The 25,958-nt window shown below is 42.2% G+C and overlaps 1 protein-coding gene across 2 annotated transcripts in view; it reads left to right on the forward strand.

The window, feature by feature from the left end:
* The first annotated feature begins 203 nt into the window (after positions 1-203).
* Positions 204-25,958, forward strand: part of LOC116268617 (consortin) — a 32,213-nt gene continuing 6,458 nt past the window's right edge. Inside the window, exons 1-5 of one of the 2 annotated variants that reach the window (XM_031660166.1) lie at positions 204-4,392; positions 4,563-4,659; positions 9,681-10,579; positions 22,626-22,761; positions 24,569-24,977. In XM_031660166.1, the coding sequence (XP_031516026.1) occupies positions 9,767-10,579; positions 22,626-22,761; positions 24,569-24,627 (1,008 nt within the window). In that variant the 5' untranslated portion in view covers positions 204-4,392; positions 4,563-4,659; positions 9,681-9,766 and the 3' untranslated portion in view covers positions 24,628-24,977. Of the gene's footprint in view, positions 4,393-4,562; positions 4,660-9,680; positions 10,580-22,625; positions 22,762-24,568; positions 24,978-25,958 lie in introns of those variants that run through there. The other variant, XM_031660161.1, reaches the window with a different exon arrangement.

The raw sequence follows: 25,958 nt of genomic DNA on the forward strand, positions 1-25,958 counted from the left end.
AGGCTGGAGTGCAGTGGCCGGATCTCAGCTCACTGCAAGCTCCGCCTCCCGGGTTCACGCCATTCTCCTGCCTCAGCCTCCCGAGTAGCTGGGAGTACAGGCGCCTGCCACCTCGCCCGGCTAATTTTTTTTGTATTTTAGTAGAGACGGGGTTTCACCGTGTTAGCCAGGATGGTCTTGATCTCCTGACCTCGTGATCCGCCCGTCTCGGCCTCCCAAAGTGCTGGGATTACAGGCTTGAGCCACCGCGCCCGGCCAACCTTTTCAACTTTGCCTGAAGATTGAGGCCTGTAAGGGGTATGGAGAACCCGTTTCATTCCTAAGGATGTAGAGACGCCTTGGGTAATTTGGCTGATGAAGGCAGGCCCATCATCCGACTGGATGGATATTGGGAGTCCGAAACGGGGAATTATATGCACCATGAGAGTTTGTATGATGACATTTGCAGCTTCTGAAGTTGTTGGGAACGCTTCTGCCCACCCGGAGAAAGTACTGACAAAGACCAGAAGGTAGCGGAGCCGTTTATCAGGTGGCATGTGAGTGCATCTACCTGCCAGTCTTGCCCAGGTTCTTCACCCTGGGCTTGGTGGTGAGAGAAAGGCGGCGGCCAGAGGGAGCCCTGGGGTGACACTGAGTGGCAGATAGAGCAGGACTGGGTGATCTCTCGAACACGGCTGGAAAGGTGAGGACAAGTGAGAATAGGGCGGAGATGTTGCAAGAGAGATTTGTAGCTGACCTGGAAAGAGTTGTGGAGGCTTTGGAGGATCGGCGTTGTTGGAGCGTGAGGAAGAATGAAGCACCCCTCCTTGATGTACCACGGTCCTTGCTGTTGGAGGTTCTGGGCCTGCAAGTACTCCTTTTCTTCTGAGGAGTAAGAGGAAAGAACAAGGACAGGCACAGAAACTGGCCTTGCACGGTTGTGGGGCTCCTTGTTTGGCCACCGGATCTGCTAGTGCATTTCCAGCCGATACAGGATCGCCTGGGGTTTGGGGGCCCCTGCAGCGAATGATGGCAGCTTTCTGCGGGCACCTGGCAGCCCGAAGGAGCTTGCTCATGGGAGAGCCGTGTATGACAGGAGTGTTGTTTGCAGTTAGGAAACCTCTTTCTTTCCAGATGGACCAGTGTGAGTGCGCTGTGTGGAACACATAACGAGAATCTGAATATATATTGATCTGTTGTCCGGCTGCTAGAGTGAGAGCTCGAGTGAGGACGATGAGTTCAGCCTTTTGGGAGGTGGTGCCTTGGGGAGCGGATTGGCTTCACTAGTGTGGGCGGGTGACACTATAGCATAGCCGGCATGTCGGCGTCCTTGGTAAGTAGGAAGGAGCTGCCAGCTGCAAACCAAGTAAAGGAGGCGTCTGGAAGGGGTTGATCTGTGAGGTTTGGAAAAAGTATAAGAAAGGTTTGAACAGTGTCCACAGAAGTGTGCAGGGTCTTGGGAGGTAGTGGCTTCAGGTAAGAGTGTGGCCGGGTTTAGTTGGGAGCTGGTTAGCCCGATGATTTGGGGGGTTTCTATGAATAGAGCATACAGTCGGAGGAGCCGTGGGGCAGACATGAGACTTAGTACACTGCGGTGAGCTAGCACATCTTTGATGTTATGGGTTGAATAAACTGTTAGGTTGGCATGAAGGATAGTTTTAGACTTTCACAGGTGAGGACAGCAGCTGCCACCAGTGCTTGGAGACAGGCAAGCCGTCCAAGAACTGTAGTTTCGAGCTGTTTAGAGAGGTAGGCAACAATCGGAGGGCGAGTCCCTTAGACTGGGTTAGAACACGTAGTGCAACTCCACGCCGTTCGTTGAGATAGAGGGAGAAAGGTTTGGTGAGGTCTGGGAGAGTGAGGACGGGGGCTGAGGTGAGAGCCTTCTGGAGTAGATGGAAGGGTTGGGTAGTAGGCTGTGCAGGGTTTAAAGGCTCATGGAGAGGGCCTTTAGCAGCTTAGTGTAACGGTTTGGCAAGTAGAGCGAAGGAGGGAACCCAGAGCCTAAAATAGCCCACTAGTCCTAGAAAAGAGAGAATTTCTTGCTTAGTTTGCGGAGGTAGGAGGGACTGGAGGAGGGATATGCGGTCGGTGTGAGCCCTCGGGTTTGCAGGGTAAGAGCTAGGCCAAGGAAGGTGACTGAGGGGTGCATATTTGTGCTTTCTTAGGGGAGACCCAATACCCCCACTCTGCCAGGAAATTGAAAAGAGAGATAGTATGGACGTTGCAGTCTTTTTGAGAGAGGCTACACAGGAGCGTATCATCAACATATTGAAGGAGAGTGGACAGTTCTAGGAATAAGGTACAGAGGTTGCGAGCAAGGGCCCGGGTTTCAGCATCAGGTGCAAGGCTCTAGTAGTGGTTCGAATCCCGAGACTGCACCAAGAAACAGTACAAGGACATGTGGAGCAACACGCTGTTTTTATGAGCCCCTGGGTGCAGACGGGCTGAGGCCTAAAATGGCGTCAGCCCCACGTGAGGATGGGGCCGGGGTTTTACGGTCTCCTGTAAACAGGAGGTGTCCCTGTCTGATGTAACTGCTACGTGGTACCTGGATGGCCTCTATCCATCCTCAGGGGTAGGTATCTTCCGACCAGCCCTCTCCCTGCTTCTGTTATCTTGCTGACGGGCACTTGTCACACAAGTGGCCTTGGCCTTGGGACTGGGCCTGAGAAGGGAGGAGTTATTCATCTCCCCCCCTGGCTTTCAGGCCCCGGGGAGAATCTTTCATTTATAGGTTCCTTTCTCAGTTTTTGTTGAGTTTCTTACCCTGAACTCAATAAAAGGTCAACTTTATGTAGGTTCAAAAGATTCTTCTGATTAGATATTTTAAAATATAACTTCTGATTTTGATCTCTTTTTGATTAAGAGATGAGCAGTTCAGATGGACAGAACTGTGTATTAGGGCTTTTGATTCTACTCGCTAATGTTTCTGTGTTACAGTAAAAACATGACATTTTTAAGAGTAGTCTGATGCTGGAAAGCTAATAGAATATAGTATCTAACCAAAATCTTGCGAAAGGAAAACTGCGTTTACCAGGTAATTTTCAGTTGCTTGAATTGTATCAAGGAGCTGGATTTTTTAAACTAAAGAATAATAATAATAAGGCATTTACTTTTTAAAAAAACATCCTTATTCGGAGATCCAGATTTCTGAGGACAAAGGGACACAGTAGTGTTTACACTAGTGCAAATTTCTGGAATTTAGAACATGAATTCTCCATACAAAGGCTAAAAGACTTTCCATTCTGTGGATAACTTTTTCTCCTTTTCTCTCAGAATCAATAAGAGTAGACTAAAGCTCTGTCTGTTAATAGTGAGGCAGTGCCAGGTGATTGTCGCGTAGTTCATGCAGCAGGTAAAGAACTCACTTACAAATATTTATTGAACATGACATCAGCATGGTGTCTTTATGCTTCAAAATTTAGAGAATTCCCCCCATGTCATTACTCTTAAATTTTTGAATATTTAAAAATATTTTCAAGTTATACATAAAGTGTACAAGCTTGATGAGTTTTTGCATAAACATATGTCTATGTGACTACCAGTCTGAGCAAGGTACAAGATACGGAACATTCCAGCCCCTCAGAAGGCTCCCTCATGCACCTGCCAACTTCGTACCCACCCCCAATAGTAACCACTGTCTGGACTCTATATAACAATATATTTGCTTGTCCTGTAATTGTATATAAATGGGATCATGCAGAATATAGATTTTTAGGTCTAGATTCTTGCACCCATCAGTATGTCTTATTCCATGTTGTTGCATGTAACAGTGGTTTGCTCTGTTTTATTGCAGTACAGATTTCTTGGATGACTATGCAGCAATTTATTCATTCTATCATTAGTAGACGTTTGGGATGTTTCTTGTTTTGTGAATATTATGAATAAAGTGGCGATGAGCATTTTTGTGTGTGCCTTTAATGGATATGTACATTCTGTTATCTTGGGTATTCCCTAACGTTTAATATTTATACTTTTTATCTGTTTCCATGGAGAATTCCAACAAAATTATCTTCAACCATAATCTATTTTAGACTAAAATGACATAAACTGAATTTTTTTAAATATGTGTATGTGAAATCGTCTTTATTTATTAGCATAAGGTTAGCATTCTTTTTTTTTTTTTTTTTTCTTTTGGAGTGCAGCGTTGGTAGCTTCTTTGGGGGTTTCCAGTTTAATTGGCCATCTAAGGAGATTAACACATGATATAGCTGCACTTTGAACTATGTGAGCCAGTGGTAATGTTTCAGCCGTGGAAATGTTCTGTGCTAATATTAGAATCCAGAGAAGCTGTATTTTTTTATAGCCATTTCAGTGACATTTGTTTGGAAGCGTATTGCTGCTGTAATTTTTTTTTTTAATTCTTTTTTCTTTCTTTTTTTCTACAGTCCTCTTTTATCCAAACATAAGGTAAGAAATTGTTTCTTTTGAAAATATTTCTAGGAAAAATGTTTGTGTCATATGTCTGTTGTATGGACTATTTTGGAAAATAAAGAAACCTTTCCCAAGTTATTTTCAGCTTCCTAGTTTAACACAACAGTTTTCCCAAAAGTTGGGTTTTCTCGTTTTAAACTTTTTAGATAGCAGCTGTGGAGAAGTCCCAGGAAGGGAAATGCTCTACGCAGTTACGAGTGTCTGAAGATCCAAAGGAAAGAGGAGCTGCCACCAAAGAGTCAGGTATGTTTTAACTTAAGCTAGGGAGCAACGGGAAAGATACCTGCCTCCTCTGATATTTTACAAGTGTTACCTCTGATTTGCTGTGAAGGATCTTTTCTTTTTTTTTTTTTGCACTTACATTTTTGTACCTATACCTCTCCTAGAAAAATAGCAAAACAAGAATTTTTATATTGTTTAGCTCCACATTTTAGACTTCTGGTAGTAGATACCATAAAATCTAAGTTCTTATAAAAACATAAAATTCTTATGTTTTCAGTAGGTGGTTATATATATATCTAACAGAATAAGCAAAGATGGTACAAAATGCTCTGAAATAGAACTGGCGTTGGTACATTCATACATTGTTTTCTGTTTAAAAACCAACAGTTATTGTATGCACTTTACCAGAAATTTGTTCTGTCAATTTAGATATTTAAAACTCTGTATCTTGATAATTCATAGCAATTTAATTTCTCCCCTTTTCTGTTTACTAACATATGATATACTTTAGTTTGTGTATGTATTTCTAAAGCATTGATGATGATTTCCTACCGCCTTGTGCCCTTATATCAGAAGATTTTAAGAGGCTTTCTTCTAAATGTTTGGCATGTTGCTCATTATAAAAGCTTTAGAAAATAAAAATAAATGAATATGTTTTAGGGTTTTTTCCCCTTGACATCTAATTTTACTATTAATGTATATTTCCAGGTTTTATGTTACTGGGTCTGAGAGCCCTGATACTGAAGAGGAAGTGTCAGGTGTTTTGGATGAGTTGCCCTGAAGTGATGTGGTGATGATGATGATGATGATGATGATGTCATGATTAGCCTTTTGCCCTCCCCCCCTTTTTTTTGAGACAGGGTCTCACACTGTTGCCCAGGCTGGAGTGCAGTGGCACCATCACGGCTCACTGCAGCGAGCTCCTGGGCTCAAGTAATCCTCCCGCCTCAGCCTCCCCAGTACCTGAGATTATAGGCACACGCCACGGCATCCAGTTAATTTTTAAATATTTTTGTGGATATGCAGGTCTCACTGTGTTGCTCAGGCTTGTCTGGAAGTCCTGAGCTCAAGCGGTCCTCTCACCTCGGTCCCACAAAGTCCTGGAATTACAGGCATGAGCCACCATGCCCGGGCCAGCCTTTTACTCTTTACAAAGTATATTTTTATTCTTTCAAATCTTACTTTATCTCCTTTTCACTTCTGAGACAAGCTAGGAATGTTGCCTTGGGTCAGTCCTGCTAGACTCTGTTCTTCCTGTCTTTCCTTATCCAGTCATTTTTATATCAGAAATCACCATAAAATGAGCTTCATAACAATCTTAAAGGAGGAAAAATATCACAAAGCTGCCCAGTGTGAACGTGTCTCTGTGTTGAGCACATTGAGAAAAGTGCTATTACAGGCTGTGCATTTGAGTTTGAGACTTACTTAGCATGGTTGCTGCCCAGCACCTCCTTCAACTTGGCCTCTGCTTTGATTCATGTGGTACAGATGGGGAAACTGAGGTACCAAGTTTAGTCACTTGCTTGGTGCTTTGATTCACAGCTAGAACCTGGGTCTTCCCATTTCTTTTTTTTTTTTTTTTTTTTTTTTTTTTGAGACGGAGTCTTGCTCTGTCGCCCAGGCTGAAGTGCAGTGGGGCAATCTCCGCTCACTGCAAGCTCCGCCTCCCGGGTTCACTGGGACTACAGGCACCCGCCACCACGCCCGGCTAATTTTTTGTATTTTTAGTAGAGATGGGGTTTCACCATGTTAGCCAGGATGGTCTCGATCTCCTGACCTCATGATCCACCCGCCTCAGCCTCCCAAAGTGCTGGGATTACAGGCGTGAGCCACCACGCCTGGCCGGGTCTTCCCATTTCTAATTGAATGCAGCCTGCTTCTGCTAAGTGCATTGTATGGCTTATCAAAGGCTTCAACAATCCAGATGTCCCAGGAATAACCCTGTGAGGGAGTATGGACTAAATTCTCGGGAAAGAAATGTTGCCCAAGTTTCACCAAACAATGTTTTAAAGAGAAATGTCGACAATGTGGGTGACTCTCCGAATGTAGTTTGGAAATCTTGGCTTTTCCAAAATTATGGTGGAGTTTTTTTCCCCATATTTTCTGTAGTATTTCTAAATAATGGGATGAAGCAGCCATTTTCAGGCTATTTTGTAAATAATACATTGTACCCATAGATTGTCTTTATTGCTTATCACTTAAGTGATATCTCAGTTCATTAGATACCATACTTTAAGCGGTTGTACTTCGTGACATAGCGGCCGTCCACTACCCCACCTCCAACTCATAGAATGGCACCTCAGACTGATTCTGTACCTTTTCAGTCACTTACTAATAAGCTATTAAATAGTCTCATTTTGATTATTTAGAGCTTAGCCCTATTCAATCCTGAACTTGATTTTCACACTTAAATCTCATTGTACTCAAAGCTCTTCCCCGCCCTCCAGTTGCCAGGGCTGGGAACACAGTCTGCTCCTGGTTGGAGTTCGCTGGATTGGTGCTTATGACTGAACCCAGGTCGTGTGGTGGCTCCAGCAGGAGCAGCTACGGAGGAGGTTACCCCCAAGCTGCTCCCCTAGATATTTGCAGCCTTTAGGTAACTGACCCTCAGCTGGAAGCAACGCACCCCATTCCTCTGATGTGGGGGTTCTCTCTGCCCTGTGCTTTCACAGTGCCTGTGGGACTGTGGTTCCCAGTCTTATTTAGCCTCTGAATCCTGTGGACATGTTTCAAGGGACATCTTCTGAACCTTTGGGTACCTGGAATCGTGGAGGAGCGGCTTGGCCCCCTTTCCCCTTGGCTGTGGCCCTCACTGCTCTAACCTTCCCCCATTTTAACAGAGGGAGGGGCAGACCAGCAAGGCCAGTGGCAAAGCAGACAACCAAAGGAAAGTGAAATGTGCCTGTGTTTTCTTGCAGCCTCATAAACTTAGTGATTCTTTGGGGTGGGGAGAGAGAAGGAAGGCTGTGTTCTCCCAAAGGTGACCACTTCTTCCTTCTCCTGATCCGCATCTGATAATTTGAGTCAGGGTGTCAGGGGAGGTGCTATGAACTCTACTGAATAGCTACCTCTCAGCAACCCAGAGTTGAGGTGGCAGCCTCAGCACCAGATGCTCTGAAATCTGAAGCCGACGTTTCAGGAATGCCTTTTGCTTGATATGGTGTGGGCCTCAATTGTCAGTTGGTAATTAGTAGTAAAGTATCAGTATGTTTTTGGAGTCCAGGGTGAAAAGGAAAGAAAAAAAAAAAAGAAAAAGTATCAGTAAATAAAAAAACAAATGGAATAAAATTATCATCATGTTTTCTCTTTTATTTTCACCTTTGGCTCATTATTTATTTAAGTTAAACAGCATATTAGTATAAAAAGGTTAAAACTTCTAAAATAGTTATGAATGCTAAGTGTACCAATAAAGCGAGAATGAGCAAGCTTCTCTGTTATCTACCCATCCATGCACTGCTCCTTCATTGTTCACACGGAGGTTTTTAACTTTCATTTTAAAGTGAAAGAAAAATAAGTTGGTTTTACTTAAAGTAGAAATTGAAAGAGATGTCAAAATTCAAACCCATTTCTACTTGTTGCAAAAACGTATCCTTTTTATTGCTACCCTTTGCTACCTCCCTTTAAGAAGTTACAAGTAGGCCGGGCGGGCGCGGTGGCTCACGCCTGTAATCCCAGCACTTTGGGAGGCCGAGGCGGGTGGATCACGAGGTCAGAATATCGAGACCATCCTGGCGAACACGGTGAAACCCCGTCTCTACTAAAAAATACAAAAAACTAGCCGGGCGAGATGGCGGGCGCCTGTAGTCCCAGTTACTTGGGAGGCTGGGGTAGGAGAATGGCGTGAACCCGGGAGGCGGAGCTTGCAGTGAGCTGAGATCCGGCCACTGCACTCCAGCCCGGGCGACAGAGCGAGACTCCGTCTCACAAAATTTATAACTAACAATTGCAAACACAGTGAAGATACAAGTAGGCCGGGCGGGCGCGGTGGCTCACGCCTGTAATCCCAGCACTTTGGGAGGCCGAGGCGGGTGGATCAGGAGGTCAGGAGGTTGAAACCATCCTGGCCAACACGGTGAAACCCCATCTCTACTAAAAATACCCAAAAATTAACCAGGCGTAGTGGCGGGCGCCTGTGGTCCCAGCTACTGGGGAGGCTGAGGCAGGAGACTGGCGTGAACCCGGGAGGCGGAGCTTGCAGTGAGCCGAGATCACATCACTGCACTCCAGTCTGGGAGACAGAGTGAGACTCCATCTCAAAAAAAAAAAAAAAAAGTTGCAAGTAATTTGCAAACACATTTATTAGTGGTATTATGGTCAAATTGTACATTTTAACAGAACTGAGTTTTGTTCCTTTAATCTTAGTAAACCAGACCAATACTACTTTTCTTTGTCTGGTTGTTTTTTAAGACAGTTTTGCTCTTGTTGCCCAGGCTGGAGTGCAATGGCGCGATCTCGGCTCACCGCAACCTCCGCCTCCCGGGTTCAAGCAATTTTCCTGCCTCAGCCTCCTGAGTAGCTGGGATTACAGGCATGTGCCACCACACCCAGCTAATTTTGTATTTTTAGTAGAAACGGGGTTTCTGCATGTTGGTCAGTCTGGTTTCAAACTCCCGACCTCAGGTGATCCGCCCACCTCAGCCTCCCAAAGTGCTGGGATTACAGGCGTGAACCACAGCACCCGGCCCAATACACCATGTCTTAAATGTGCTGAAAATAATTTTTCTAACTTCATTTTAATGTAAAAGGCTAATAAAGTTCAGAATAGCTTTTAAATCTTTGAAAATGACTTTTTTGATTATAATGAGGACTAAATGATTTAGTCATATTCACATGCTTTTGAATAATCCCTGTTCTGTATAAGGATTATTTACTAAATATTTTAGGTATTTCCTCTACCTAAAGACACTATAATGCAACAGATAGAATTTCCATTTGAAAGGGTTAGAATATTGTTGTATTACACATATTCATAAGTCCCTTCTTTTCCTTCCCATACAAAGTGTTTTTTGAATTTTTAACAATTTATTTTTCTTCATCTTTAGAGAGTAAAACTTGTCTTGGCACAGAGCCAGATAAAGACAGCCAACGTAAAGAGGAGCCCGTGGGGAGCAGTCCCTGCTGTCATCAGATGGACCAGCAGGCGGATGCCCCAAGCCTTTCGGTAACTGCAGGAAAGGACCACACGGAGGAGCTGCTCTGCCGCACTGAAGCCACGTTACCGCTCCACACCCAGTCCTCCGAGACAGCAGGGAGCCCGTCTGGGCCAGACTCTTCTGAGGATGCTTGTGAGGATGACAGTGGCTTGCAGGTGGCTCAGACAGAGGCCTGCCAGGATGTGGCCAGAATAGAGGGCAATGCTGAAGACCCTAAAGTGTTGCCTTCCAGCGAGTCAGCGACGGAGACATTGATTTTACCAGGCTGTGACTGTATACTTCCTGCATTGATTTCTGAGGGTAAATATTCACTGGCTCAGAGAAAAGAACTCCGTTTGCCACTTCGGGATGCTTCTGAGGCGTTGCCCACAGACCAACTTGCGAACAATGAATTAAATGAGCTGCAGCAGCCTGATCTTACGGACAGTAATGGAAAATCACCACAGGCGCTGGCTGACTCAGACGGCTCTGAGAATGTGCTCTGTGGAAATAATCAAATATCTGACCTAGGCACACTGCTTCCAGAGGTGTGTATGGCCCCAGAGGAAAAGGGAGAGAAAGATGAGCAACTCAACAGAGAAACAGAAGACTATTTGAACAGCCTTTTAGAAGGATGTTTAAAAGATACTGAAGATTCCCTTTCCTACGAAGATAACCAAGACGACGACTCTGATCTCCTTCAAGATCTCTCTCCTGAAGAAGCATCCTATAGTCTGCAGGAGAATCTGCCTTCTGATGAGAGCTGTCTTTCTCTTGATGATCTTGCCAAAAGGATAGAGATTGCAGAGGTAAATCAGAGATGAAGTACAATTAAAAGTAAAATGGCATTTAAAAAACATATATGTATTAAATATTGCCTTGTTTTTGTAAGTTTTCTCTTGTCTCAAACATGAGGGAAAATTCTGGTTCACATAGGTTTTTAATTATTAGTAGTTTTTACATTTGTGTGTATTGAATAAAATGACTTTTAATCATTATAATGTTCATACTACAAGATGTTCTATTGCATGCCTCCAGCTAGAGTGAGCCTTATCGTATATATCCATTTTTTATAGTCCTGACTGATACGTGGCAGTTCCAGAAATTGGAATCAAGACAAGAATAGTCACATTCTAATAAGGAAGTCTCATTTTTCTTCTCATACATCTAGCAGATAAAATATGATATGTACTTACTGTTTCCTCCTCTTGTTAATATATTTTTAAAATCTTTTAAAACAGTCTAAAGAATGGACGGAACGTTTTAAAATGGAAGAGATACTGGATTAATTTTTAACCTTATATTAAGTTGAAAAAAAAGATTAAGGAAAAATGACCATTTTTCAAAGTTTGGAAAAAGAAAAGATAAAAGCCATATCCAAACTACAGCACCCTCACCAAGGTGGCCTGGATGGTAGAGCAGAATTTGATTGCCTTAGTTCCAGTACAATCCCACCAGTTAGTTAACAGCTTCTTGGAGTTACTTTTTACCTCTGTAAGCCTGTTTTCTTCTCTGAAAATTTGGATACGAGCTGCCTTTCCTTTTCTTCACCATTTTTACCCCCAAGTTCACTCTTAAGTCCCATTTCTACTCATTGTATTCTGAATCAGCATTATCATTGGAAAAAAAAATAAGGGGGAAAATGAAAAAGTAACAAAGCCAAAGTGGACAATAAAATATATGTGAAAATAGAAGACTGTGAAAAGCTTTCTAAGGTAATTATAACTGTTATATTACTAGCTCCCTTTATTGCCGTTTATAGTCAATTCTCTATAAACAAGGACTTTTCTTTTTAATTTTTTTCTTGCTAAAATTAGATAGAATAGTAAAGCACTTGGCTTACTGTTCATTCTCTTATTTTAACCAGACAGCTTGGTTGCCATTTGCGGTTAATTCTCTACAGACTATTTTTTTTTTCTTACTTTTTGCTTAACGAAATTATTTAATATTGCTTAATGGGCACAGAGTTTCCATTTGGGGCGATGAAAAATGTTGGCAATAGATGGTGGTGATGGTGCACATTTTGATTGTAATGAATGCTACTGAATTGAATACTACCAAGAGTTAAGGGCAGTTTCATGTGGTATATATTTTTCCACAATGTTAAAAATAGTTTTTTAAAAAATTAGGGCTAATGGTAAAGCACTTAATCAGGTATTCATTCTCCTGTATATTTTAACTAAATCTCTGGTGCAGGAAGTTAACAACACAAAGCCTATACCCATATTCAAATCTTAGCTGTAATGCCAAAAAAGTTACCATTATCTGCCTTTTTTCATGCCAATAATCAAGTCGACCGTAAAGGGAGAGCCCCTGTGGTCTAATTTTACCTTTTTAGGTCTAAATTGTGAAGAAGGAGCAGAGTGCTCCTGTTGTCTTGCCCACCTTATAAAACGTTTTCCTCCATTTCAACATTTGACTAGTTACACACTGATAATCACGTGGCCTTTTTAGAACTGTCTTTCCCCAGTAACTCGTATTTGAGGGGATAATAGGAACTTTTGGAATTTCAGTTTTTGCTTCTGCCTGAAAGCTGTTCGGCTGGATAAATTTCTGTTGTCTAGTTTGCCAGATATCTCCTCCAGAGCAGTTCTTTGAGTTTTGGTAACCTTTATCTTCAGCCCCTCCCTACTCAGCTGTGTTGAAGATGCACAAGGGTCTTGTCAGGGATGTATCAAAGGTCTGTAGCATTTCTCCTGTATATTTCAATCATCTATTGACAAGTATTTCCAAAGCCTACAATTGATCAACATCCTTTTCCCAAATTATTTTTCCCCACATCACTAAATTTAAAATTGTACTCAACTGAGTCATCCTATTTCTAAGAAATAAAAGAATTGTTTATATTGGGGAAAAAATATTTTAAGGTGGCAGATTGTTAAATTAATGTTGTATATTACAACTAAATGGAATATTCCCTCCTCAGACTCAAAACACAATGTCACTTCTACTGGATAACAGCTAACAGTGGAAATTATATGTGTTTAACGTTGTATTTTCTATTAAGTTAATACATAATGGTCTCCTTTCCTAAGATTATATTGATCTATTAAGTTAAGCTATTTTAAGAACCCCAAAAGCTACATATGCATGACTTACAAAGCTAATTTACTTTCCTATGACAATGCTAAGCAGATTGTTAAACATTTGCTTTCCGAATACTTACTACCCTCTCTATTCTGAGAAGCATAGTTTAACAAAGTCTGCCTAATTCCTTAAGAATGAGGTTTTGGAGTAAGTAAAATATCCAGGCAATTGTGGGTTTGCTTATAAGTGAAAACTTTGGATTTTTATTTTAAAATTTTCTTTTAATTTTAGTTTTGAACATACAACATTTTAATTCAAACTTTTTTTTTTTTTTTTTTGATACAAAGTCTCACTCTCTCGCCCAGGCTGGAGTGCAGCAGCATGATCTCAGCTCACTGCAACAACCTCCATCTCCCAGGTTCAAGCAATTCTCGTGCCTCAGTCTGTCGAGTAGCTGGGACTACAGGCACGCACCACCACGCCCCGCTAATTTTTGTATTTTTAGTAGAGACGGGGTTTCACCATGTTGGCCAGGTTGGTTTTCAACTCCTGGCCTCCAGTAATCCCCCTGCCTCGGCCTCCCAAAGTGCTGGGATTACAGGCGTCAGCTACCACCCCTGGCCTTCAAACACTTTTTCTGTTTGTGCTTTCAGTAAAATTTTATTAAGAGTCTTCCCTGTGTTTGGTGCTGAGGATACAATGAAAAATCAGATGATGTTCTTGGCCTTTTGGGGGCTCTCTGCTGTCACAGGTGGCTAATTTTACTGGAATTGTTTTTGAAAATTTTTTTATGCTTTCTTCCTTTTGTGATTAGAGGATATAGAAACATGATCTCTTAATAACCAAGTAATTTTGAACAGCATTTTTCATGCACTTAGGAACCCCGAGACAATGAGCCTGTCCCCTCCACCCCCCACGCTGCTGTGCAGGTGGTCCTAGGTGGTCCTTCTCTGTTCGCTTTCCCGGATCTCCCTGTGACCTCTCCCGCCTCAGGTTCTCTTACTTCCCTCTTTCTACCATTGTGTTTGTGGTAGAACATGCTGGTTTGTTCTTTCTTTGCCAGCTTTCCCCTTTTCTCTTGTCTTTCTGCTTTCATTTTCTTGCCACTTTTGCATTGCCCAGCCTTGGCTCCGGTGGACCTTGGTTTTGATCATCATTGCCAGCCCAGTGCAAGCACTTGTTTTGCTGTGTTGCTTTGAACAACTGGATTCATCACATCAAATGAAATAATTTATAGAGAACGAAAATGTCTATGCTATTTATATAGTGACATGTATAAAGGGAACTTGTCTAGGTTTGGAAAGCTTTTTCAAACCCAGTAATTTGCTATGTAAAGTGATAGCTTAATATCTGAAGTATTGCTATTCTTTCTTACATAAAAAATAGCATGACACATTGTCATCAAAAGTATAGTTTATACCGTATACTGTTTTTAAAAGGCATCAAAAATTTTATCCTCCTTTCATAGATTTTTAAGAAAAAAAAGTATCACATGTGCAGTGTCAGACAACACATTGGAAAGATTTACTTGTTTATTCTCGTTCAGTAATTTTTATTGAGTGACTTCTCTGTGAGGGCCGCATTACAGATGCCGTGACTAAAATACAGGTAAGGATTTTTATGCAGATGAAGCCTGCAACCTAACAGTCATCTGGCACCAAGTGTGTTGTCTTTTTGCTGCATTTGATTATCCCACAGTTTTTGGCAAGGGATGAAATTGCATTGTAATACCCATAATACACCAACATGGTGGTTTTAATGTCAGAACCCAAACCCCTCTACTCTGGAGCCTGATCCTGCAAATAAATCATGTGTTTGCTTAGTTCTGGAACCTGAAAGAGTGGCATTACCTTCTCTTCAAACTCTTCAGCTGTTCCTCCTGTAGCCTGAGACTCAGAGGGAGCTCCTAGCATCAAAACTTGAACGAAATGTGCCATACGAACTCAAAGTGGCGGGATGACCCACCGGGCGCACTCAGCCTCTGTAGACTGTTAGACGCGTAGAGATGAGGTAGCTGTTTTCTGAACAAATGAGGTTGAAATTAAAGTTAAGCTATTTTTGAACATAATGAAACCTATTTTTGAACATAATTAAAGTTAACCTATTTTTGAACATTGAAAATAATCTTAGTATGTAATTCAGAGGTCCCCTTGTGAGCAGATTTTAGCAACATAATATGCCGTGTGGAGATTAACCATTCCTTTTTCTTCATTAACATCTACATTTATAATCTGCTTGCAGAGATGTCATATGTTCAGAAAACCATATTAAGTGTTTCAGATTCCAGTGATTTTTGTTTTTAGAAATAATTTCATTATTTTTAAAATCTGAGGAAGAGGCCCTGTGTTACTGCTTGGGTCTTTAGAAAGCTTTTACCCTGGGAGAGAGCAACTCATGTTCCTTTTCCTCTGTCTAGATTAGCAACATTCACTTAAATGTTTTCAGACCTGCTTGTATCACACAAAGCAAAACACAGGGGAGGACATAAGGTTACACTGTCTAGTGGGGAGAAAAATGACAACCCAGATGGCTCCTGGGTTTGCCTTTAGAGAAGCTGTCTAATCGAAGCTGTGAGTTTTCTTCCCCGTTGCCTATTAAGGGAGGTAGTTACTTCTTGGCTAGATCACTGGGATCAGGGAAGTTTCTTTACGACTAGCTGCTGTGGGATTCTCTTGCCAAGTGAAGATGGGAGGCTAGCACTAAGCAGTAGTTGTTTATGAAATCACATTGGTGGCTGCTCTATGGATCCAGAACAAAAGGGGGTCTTAGAAACAGCAGTCATGGTTGTTCTGCCCAGAATGGCTCTTTTGAGAGGAGCAGGGGAAGTCCAGCCTCCTTACAACAGAAGAAATGCAGTCTTCCAATAATGTAAGAGGTTTTAGGAACAATGGTTGGCCCAGAATTTATGTAGATATCTAAAGAGCCCCCAAAGGAAAACCCACGAATTACCTGTTTTCCAAATGGTCTCGTCCTTGCCTTTTGTTTTTATCATGACCTCTACATTTTCTAATTAATTAACGCTTCTCTTGATTGCCGTGTCTCTTGCACAAAGCTCTTTCTTTTCCATTTTAATCACTCTTTTAATTATATTTGTACGGCCTCTTCCTGGATTTTTGCAGTAGTTACTTAATAAGTTTCCCTGTTCCTTGTTTCATCTTCTCCCCTCCAAATGGCTCTTACGTTAGCCCTCTATAAACTTGGGGTCTCAAACTGGTACCCAAGGGGCCAGTCAGGTATTAGAGTCAATGAAATGACTTAGCTGTAGTGATAGGAAGAAGGTTTCCACGCCTTTTCCAGAAGCATTCAGCTTTTTTAAACTCTACGGATTAAAACCAACCTCAGCTGAGGGTTTTTGATCGAACACCCAGACTGTGAGTTTAAACCCCTCCTGCTGTGAAACCCTTTCTACACCATCATTCCTTTCCCACAGCTCTCTTTAGCTGCAGGATAAAGGCTGTACTACTCGACATTCAGGACTCCTGTCATCCGGCCCACCTGCCTCTCCAACATCATCTTCTGTCCTGGGGTCTCAGACGGTGCTGTAGTCAGACTGGCCGCCTCACCACCTCCCAGCTACACCCTGCACGTTGTCACCTTTGCTCTTTTCCCTCCTGCGTATGTCAGCTCCACCCTGAGGCAAGCAACCTTCTTTCCACATAACCTTTTCTTCCCAGCCCTCAACATCTAGGTCATGGCTTTTTAGCATGGAGAGTACCAAGCAGTGCCTAACTCATGGCCAGTACTCAGTAAGTGCTAGCTGATGCCATGATTCCCTGATCACTGGAGTCCAGAAGTTTGTTTCTTTCAAACAATTCCTCAGAACTTCAAATGAGGGCGAGGCTGGAACATCAGTCTTCCCAAAGTCCGGCCTAACTGTAATCTCCCTCTGTTATCGTAAGATGCACACATTGCTGTCTTCTACACCAAACTGCAAACTCCTTAAAGATAGGGATTCTGTTAAGTATATCTTTATATTCTCTGCAAAGCTAATACAGACTGTTGTAAATAACAGCCACTATACACAGTAAGGCTTTTTTTTTCTTAGTTCACTTATAAAAATAAATATCCTTTAATAATAGATTTGGTTTTGATTATTTTCAATGAAAAAGCTACATTATGTTTAAGTATTTCCTAGGTGCTATCTATGTGTAAATTGCTTATCCGTATATTTTTTCTTCTTTGGCATATTTAGTGAGCACCTACTTTATTATAGAAACTAGGAAGACAGCGCTGAACACAGATCAAGTCCCTGCTCTCATAAAGCTTACTTTCTAGAGGGAGAGACACATAATAAATTAACATAAAAACAAAAATATAGTTTTGGATACTGGAAGAACTATTAAAGAATTTCAACAAGGTGAGGGGATTTAAAGTAACTGAACTGGCAGCTATTTAAACAATTTTCTGGGACTTAAAAATGGGATCATATCTTGACATTCTCTTTTCTTTTTCTATTTTGAACTTATTAAATTGTCCCTTTAAGCAAGCAAAACAAATTACAAAAACATGAGGTAATGCCTAACCTAGAAACTTAGACACATGATAAAACTCCTGTTATTTTTTAAAGCCTTTTTCCTTTTTAAGTGAATCTTTTAAAGATTCGACATTGATGTACTTCATTATAGTCCGTTTTTTCCCTTGTTTGCCTTCTCCCCGTATTGCAGTGTTGTAAGAAGCAGTGCTGTGGGTCTGAGGTGACCGCCGCGTTCTTTCTGGAAAATGGCTGCGCTCACAGCTGGCACTCCCTGGCCCAACTGTGACGTGTTTTTATCAATTGGCCATAGAAGGAGCCATGACATTAGTCTACTTCCAGAGTAATCAAATGACACAAAGATCTTTCATCTAATCTCCTCTCCCCTTATGTCTCTAGATGGACAAATTTGGCCATTAGTTTAAGTATCTCATAAATGAGGTGATGTGTAAGACAAGAATTTTTGCTTGAGTCTTATTTGAAAGTTCTATTAATCTCGTTTTAATTATAATATATAGTATAGCATATGGCATAAAGCAACATGTTAATAGTCATAGAAAATAAGATATTTCACATTAAGGAACTGGCAAGAGGTTTGGTATTGAGTTTGTTTTCAAACTCTACCAGCTTCAGGCACTGCGAGCTTAAGCAAGTTACTCAGGCTCTTGAAGCTTGGCTTCTTCATCTGCAAAGTGGGGCTAAGGCTTCTAAAAGAGAGTGTGAAAATTAAATATGATGTATGATGTGAATGTCTTTACATAAAATGTACACATTTACTAAATTACAGTTGTTATTATGGAACCCAACACTGAAGAAGCAGGCAGAGAATATCACTTGTTTCTGTCGTTAGGAATAGTGGTAAATTTGACATGTGCCACTATAGTGAAATTGCTGGCATTTAAGGTATTTATGATATACTCTAATAGTATGATTTATGAATGTTAATTCTCAAATCAGTTGGAAGCCAACTGTGTGTTCTTGTTCAGAACTGACCAGCCTAGAGCTTCTGAATGGAGTAAAACCTGTATCATTAAAAGAATGTGACTTGGTATCTATTTTCTTCTTTAATTTAGTGAGGAGGCACTTCCAACAGCAGTGTGTCCCTGAATGTTTTCCTTGTCACATCAGGATTTACTATTCCAGAAGAGTTGCAGAATAATTTTATTTTCACAACTAGTTCATTCTGAAAATGCTATTTAAGATGGTCACTGATATCTGAGGGGAAGTGTGGGAAGAACTATTTATTTGCAAATACAGAAGCCTGGCCAGATGGAATTTTTTTTAATTCTGTATTTATTCATAGAGCTCCACCAGTAGCAATTACATTAATTATAGCTCAGACATTCTTTTTGGTCTCAATAGAAGGGCTTGGCATATTTGTTTGGGTAACAATTTGGCAATTGAAGTGGGAAACTAAATTTAGTTTTAAGGCTTTATTTTTTGAGATTTAAAAATTCTTCACCTTTTAATACTGACACTATAGTTAAAAAAAAAAAAAAAAAAAAGGAAATATTTTTAAGAATAGTTTGGGGCCAGGCACAGTGGCACATACCTGTAATCCTGGCACTTTGGGAGGCCAGGCACTTTGGATTGCTTGAGCCCAGGAGTCCGAGACCAGCCTGGGCAACATAGCAAAACCCTGTCTCCACAAAAGAATGCCCAAAAAATTAGCCAGGCATGGTGGCGTGTGACTGTCATCCCACCTACAGGAGGCTAAGGTGGGAGGATTGCTTGAGCCTAGGAGGTTGAGGCTACAGCAAGCTGTCAGCATGCCACTGTGCTCCAGCCTGGGAAACAGAGTGTGACCCTCTCTCAAAAAAAACAGACAAAAACAAAACAAAATAATGGTTTGGAGGGAACACACTGCTCTCTGCCCTAAGTCGGCAGCCCGATCTGTTTTAGAAACACTTGCCAGTCTTTTGAGTGAGGCCCCGAACCAAGCCCGTGACTTTGTTTTGTCTTACTTGCCCTTCAAGCATGAAACTAAGGCAAACCCCACCAAACTTGTTTCTTAAGATATTTTAGTTGGACTGCCCTGATGTGGTAAGAAAAACTTCTGTTACAGGTAAGCCTGAATGTACCCAAAACTCTTGCAAAAATAGAAAGGCTAGGTGCTGTCTGCCACTCCCACCTAAGAGTTCCTCCTTGGCCTGCATCTCTTACGCCTAAGCTTGGCCCACCATCCCTTGTTCTCCATCTGTAGGCTGTAGAACCAGAAGACAGTCACAACAGAAAGACCTAGAGAAGATCACTGAGCAAGCCCGAAAGGAAATAATGGAAAAGAGCAGACTGCTTCACTTCAGACTCTGGGGCAGGCCCTGCTGAAACAAAAGGGTTTTGGTGGCAGAAAAAAAAGGCGTGGTTTGATTTTTAGCAAGAATTAAGGTATTGTGAGGGAGGGGGTGTCAAAATGTTAGCCCATCCCACACAATTGTAATTTCTCTTACTCTGTTTCTCCCATCTTTGGAAAGAGTTTGGAAAAGGTTGCCAGAGTTCGTTGCCACCCATAGTAAATAAGGTGGGACCACCTGACAAGGCATGTATCCCTTAGCAGAGTGACTTCAGAGCCAAACACCACCCTGGATGAGGCTGAGCAGGAGCTGAGGTGGGGACCTCACAGCCGCTGCACGAGGACCAGCTCTAGGTTCAGTTGGCACATTCTGTGCCTTCCCAGATGATTTCAGGAGCTTCTCTTCCTCCGTTAACATGTGTGTTCATATTTGCAGTGCCTTTTAATTTATGGCTTGTATCCGTTTCTTGAATTTATAGATGCAGAATTTATATCATAAAGATATACAATTAACAGTAACACAACTCTGGGGCTCATCTTTAAAGCTATTCTTAATAGGATTGTTTTTTCTAAGTAGTTAAAACAGCACCTTGAAAATCCCCATGGCAGGTGAATTCACCATTGGTAAGTATATGACAGTATTTTATGGAGAAAATAGATAGTGAAGGAATCAATAAACTTCCTCCCCTCTTTTAAAATTTTTGAAAACATTTTAGAAAAGCCAGATTCAAGATCCTCTCCTTTGTTTACATGTACTAAAAATTAAAAGAATATCAGTGATACAGCCGTAGTAGTAATATATTCATGAAAATTAATTTTCATTTTCCATCTTTTGCTCTTTACAAACTTATTAAGACTGTTTCCCTCTCAGTTTCAGCAAGGTGCTTGTAAAACCTATTTTCTTTGTTGTTTGAAGGAGTTCTTTAATGGTGATGTTGCTTTCTTTACGTATTTGTACTTACCATTTCAAGGCTGCTAAAGTACTTTTGTTTTCTCAGAACACGGACTTCTGAAATATATATTTCCTATAAAAAGAAAAAAATGTATTGTTGGCTTATTGATTTTTTTTTTTTTTGAGATAATGGTTTCTATAGACCCACATTCACGGAAGCGTAGTCAAAGACCATCTTGAGCTATTTGGCCCTAAAAGCCCTAAGATATAAAAAGAACTAATCGAATCTGTAATATTTATGCATAGCGCATTATCAAAGATTGCTGGCTGGACCTGCAAGTCATACTTAGTGTTTTATGCTATTGATGAGATAAATGACATTGCAGGCAGTCCTCAGCTTAGAGTTACCTGATGCCAGCAAGTCACTGACATCTTCAGGGTTAGGCCCACGATGCCTGCCTGTGTCATCACCTACAGCTTGTAGCAATCAGGCAACTAACAAGTTAACTTCTGTGACTGGCCCTGCTGTTCAGGGGCCTTTGGTAAGGCCTCCTGCTTCCCAGCCTGGCTCTTCCACCTGATCCTGTTCCTTCTCCCTGCACCTCGGAGTCTTTTAGCTTCTAAATGGCGAGGGTTTTTGGTTTTATTTCTAAGTAGGGGGTGGAACATAGGCAGGAGAGAAGCAGCCCAAGTGAAAGCTAGAAGGCAGCATATAAAGGGGTAGGAGTGGGTGTCTGAAGAGATATTAGACAGCAGACTTTTTCTAGAAAAGGCCAAATTATTAATATTTTAGGCTTTATGATCTCTTAGAACCACACAGTGCCATTGTAACCCAAAAGCAGCCATGTACAATATTTAAATGAATCGGCTTGGCTGTGTTCCAATTAAATTATATTCACAGGCCGGGCGCGGTGGCTCAAGCCTGTAATCCCAGCACTTTGGGAGGCTGAGACGGGCGGATCACAAGGTCAGGAGATCGAGACCATCCTGGCAAACCCGATGAAACCCCGTCTCTACTAAAAAATACAAAAAACTAGCCGGGCAAGGTGGTGGGCACCTGTAGTCCCAGCTACTCGGGAGGCTGAGGCAGGAGAATGGCGTGAACCCGGGAGGTGGAGCTTGCAGTGAGCTGAGATCCGGCCACTGCACTCCAGCCTGGGTGACAGAGCAAGACCCCGTCTCAAAAAAAAAAAAAAAAAAAAAATTCACAAAATTAGGCAGCACAGGCCTTTGGCCTGCGGGCCATAGTTTGCCAACCTCTGCATACTAGAAAGTAATTATGTCCCAGGCCGAGTGCAGTGGCTCATGCCTGTAATCCCAGCACTTTGGGAGGCCAACGCGGGCGGATCACGAGGTCAGGAGATCAAGACCATCCTGGCTAACTTGGTGAAACCCCATCTCTACTAAAAATACAAAAAAAATAGCCGGGCTTGCTGGCGGCGCTTGTAGTCCCAGCTGAGGGACTGAGGCTGAGGCAGGAGAATGGCGTGAACTCGGGAGGTGGAGGTTGCAGTGAGCCGAGATCGCGCCACTGCACTCCAGCTGGGCAACAGAGCAAGACTCTGTCCCAAAATAAAAAAAAGTCCCTAGTAAATTGGCTCTGAGAGAAATTCTAGAAGTCCTTAAACTATTTTGAGCAGTAGAGCATTATTTAGTAAATGCACAGTTTCTCAGAGAAACTGAGGACAACACTTTGATGTTAAAAGCTTGGTATCCAAATATATTTTAAGTTCCATATGTTCATTTGTTTAAAATTGCTGTTGAATGAAAAAAGCAGGGGAGGATTATAAGCTTCCATTATAAAGCAAAACCCAGCGCTAATGACGAAGCAAAGAGGGGACAGTGAGTGATCATTTTACCGGTAACAGGGAAGTCAAGCTACCAAGCAAGGTGCTCTGATTCCCAGTCGACTGAACACTTCACACTGCCTGTCCCTGGAATCAGTTCAAGGGCTAACAAAGGAAACCAGGGTTTTAGACTTTTGTGTTTCTCAGTCATCTGCAGAGAAGTGAAAGTTTTATTCTGTTAGACTTTGATGATTGATACTTTTTTCTGTAGGAATTGGATACCCCTGTAATAAAAATTCAAATATCTGTTGAATTAGCCTTTTTATAGATACATGTAGAGATGTCCCGCCTTAATAAAACAATGATAGGTTCTTATAATTTCTGACAGGTTGTTCCTACTGAAGGATTGGTCTCAATATTAAAGAAGAGGAATGATACTGTAGGAGATCATCCTGCCCAAATGCAACACAAACCATCTAAGCGAAGAGTGAGATTCCAAGAAATAGACGATAACTTGGATCAAGGTAAACTGCTTGGCACTGTGGCTAGCATCATAGATGGTCAGTGTTTGCTGAAAGAATGAGTTCGTGTAGCATGTGATGTTTACTAACAGGGTTTGTAAAAGACTGTCCGCTGGGCACGGTGACTCACCGCTGTAATCCCAGCACTTTAGGAGGCTCCGGCGGGCAGATCACTTGAAGTCAGGAGTTTGAGACAAGCCTGACCAACATGACAAAACCCTGTCTCCACTAAAAATAGAAAAATCAGCGAGTGTGGGGGTACGTGGCTGTAATCCCAGCTGCTCGGGAGACTGAAGCGGGAGAATCGCTTGAACCCGGAAGACAGAGGTTACAGTGAGCCGAGATCACGCCACTGCACTCCAGCCTAAGCAACAGAGCGAGACTCCATCTCAAAAAATAAATATAAATAAATAAATAAAAGAATATGTCAATTTAGTTGCTTTATCTTCTAAGGGAAAAACATATAGAATCAAACTATCATCTTAAATCATTTCTAAATCTTTACTTGCTTAAATAAGTGAGCAAGTTGCGAATGCAACCTCTGTCCTTCCTGTTCCATAGATAGTCAATGTTGAGAGCTTATTTCAGTTTCCTTCTTTAGCACTTTTTGTGTGAGTCTGCTGTGTTTGTCTTTCTTTTTTTTAAGACAGTCTCGCTCTGTCACCCAGGCTGGAGTGCAGTGGCACAATCTTGGCTCAGTGAAACCTCTGCCTCCCAGGTTCAAGCAATTCTAGTGCCTTAGCCTCCTGAGTAGCTGGGATTACAGGTGAGCACCACTATGCCCAGCTAGTTTTTTGTTTTTGTTTGTGTTTGTGTTTTTGGTTTTTTTTTAGACGGAGTGTCGCTCTGTCACCCAGGCTGGAGTACAGTGGTGCAAATCACTGCAACCTCAGCCTCCACCTCCCAGGTTCAAGCAGTTCTCCTGCCTCAGCCTCCTGAATAGCTGGGCTTACAGGCGCACGCCACCACGCCCAGCTAATTTTTATATTTTTAGTAGAGACGGGGTTTCACTGTGTTGGTCAGGCTGGTCTCAAACTCCTAACCTCATGATCTGCCTGCCTCAGCCTCCCAGAGTGCGGGGATTACAGGCGTGAGCCACTGCACCCGGCCCCAGCTAGTTTTTTGTATTTTTATTAAGATGAGGTTTTGCTATGGTGGCCAGGCTAGTCTCGAACTCCTGGCTTCAAGTGATCCACCTACCTTGGCCTCCCAAAGTACTGGGATTGCAGGCATGAGCCACCATGCCTGGCTTGTCTTCTTTTCAGTGGACAATTAAATTACTCCTCCTTTGTTGTGGAAAATATTTATGAATATTATCTCCAGTGAGTTCCTCTTCATTGATAGAAAAGAGTGTCTCTCAAGAGCAACAATTTAATACCATTGCTGCTGTTTGGCTTTTTCTCCTGGGCCTGTTATACTTAAGGCCCTGACTTGGTCTAACATGAGGTGGTGAGTTTTGTAGCAAACAGTGCTGCCTTTTGTGGTTGCAGATATATTTATCTAAGGTGTAAGTAAATAAGAGTAAATGGAAAGGTAACCCAGAACCTGTCAGTAGGCTTCTCATGTTTATAAAACAACTGCGTTGTTAAAATAACAGTGTAAGTATTTAGGTGTGCTTTCTAGGTGTGACGTGAGTGATAACAGTAGAAGTTTCTGCATTTTTACAATTATAAAGCTGCTTAGGGGGCCTTAGAAATAATGTCCTAACCCCTGATTTTACTTCTGCACCCTGCTTGTAACTCTCACAGTCTTCTCCAGATAAGGTGCTCACTTCCGTTTGCACTAATTTGACCAAATCATTGCTTAATAGGAGGAACCCGGATTTGGAACTCACAGTCTGCATTTCACTTTGTAGCCACCTCATCTTAAACTGAGTCACTTACTTGGAGGAGACTCAGTTCCATCATCTTTAAAATAAGGAGAATAACATCTGCCTGTCTGTCCCTATTGAAAAGCGTGTCAGATAATATGTATAAATTGATTTTGAGAATTATAAAACGAAATGTAAATGTTGATTGTGTTGGTTGGTTCCTAAGCTCTGTGACTTACACAGTGTTTTCATGAACCTCACCTTCTGCCAGAATCTTCCTAAAAGGGCCGATTCTTCCTCCTCTAAACCAAGGCATCCACTGGAAATATAATGTGAGGCACATATATGATTTTCAATTTTGTAGTAGCCATGTCAAAGTGAAAAGAAACAGGTGAGGTGAATTTTATTTTTCATTTGATTTCTTTTTTTTTTTTTTCTTTGAGACGGAGTCTCGCTCTGTCGCCCAGGCTGGAGTGCAGTGGCGCGATCTCAGCTCACTGCAAGCTCCGCCTCCCAGGTTCACGCCATTCTCCTGCCTCAGCCTCCCGAGTAGCTGGGACTACAGGCGCCACCACCTCGCCCGGCTAGTTTTTTGTATTTTTAGTAGAGACGGGGTTTCACCATGTTAGTCAAGATGGTCTCGATCTCCTGACCTCGTGATCCGCCCGTCTCGGCCTCCCAAAGTGCTGGGATTACAGGCGTGAGCCACCGCGCCCGGCCAATTTCTTTTTTTTTTTTTTTTTGAGATGGAGTCTCACTCCGTCACCCAGGCTGGAGTGCAGTGGTGCGATCTCGCTGCAACTTCTGCCTCCCGGGTTAAAATGGCAAATTTTATGTTACCTATATTTTAACACACACAGACTGACACTACCAAGTGTTGGTGAGGATATGAAATAATCAAATTTTCATAGACAGCTAGTGGGAATATGAAATGATTCGCCCACTTTGGAAAACAGTTGGGCAGTTTCTTTTCTGTGGGGTGAGGGGTTGGGGGTGGCAGTGTCTCACTCTCTTGCCAGGCTGTGATCTCAGCTCACTGCAACCTCTGCCTCCCAGGTTCAAGCGATTCTTGTGCCTTAGCCTCCCAAGTAGCTGGGATTACAGGCATGCGCCACCATACCCAGCTAATTTTTGTACTTTTAGTAGAGACAGCGGTGGGGGCGGTTCACCATGTTGGCCAGGCTGGTCTCGAACTCCTGACCTCAGGTGATCTGCCTGCCTCGGCCTCCCAAAGTGCTGGGATTACAGGTGTGAGTCACTGCGCCTGGCCAGAATTTTAAGAATGTATTTTATTTAACCCAGTACATCAAAAATATCATTTCAAAATGTGATCTATATGAAAAAATTACGGCCGGGCGCGGTGGCTCAAGCCTGTAATCCCAGCACTTTG

The sequence above is a fragment of the Papio anubis genome, chromosome 1 (assembly GCF_008728515.1).
Source record: "Papio anubis isolate 15944 chromosome 1, Panubis1.0, whole genome shotgun sequence".
NCBI lineage: Eukaryota > Metazoa > Chordata > Mammalia > Primates > Cercopithecidae > Papio > Papio anubis.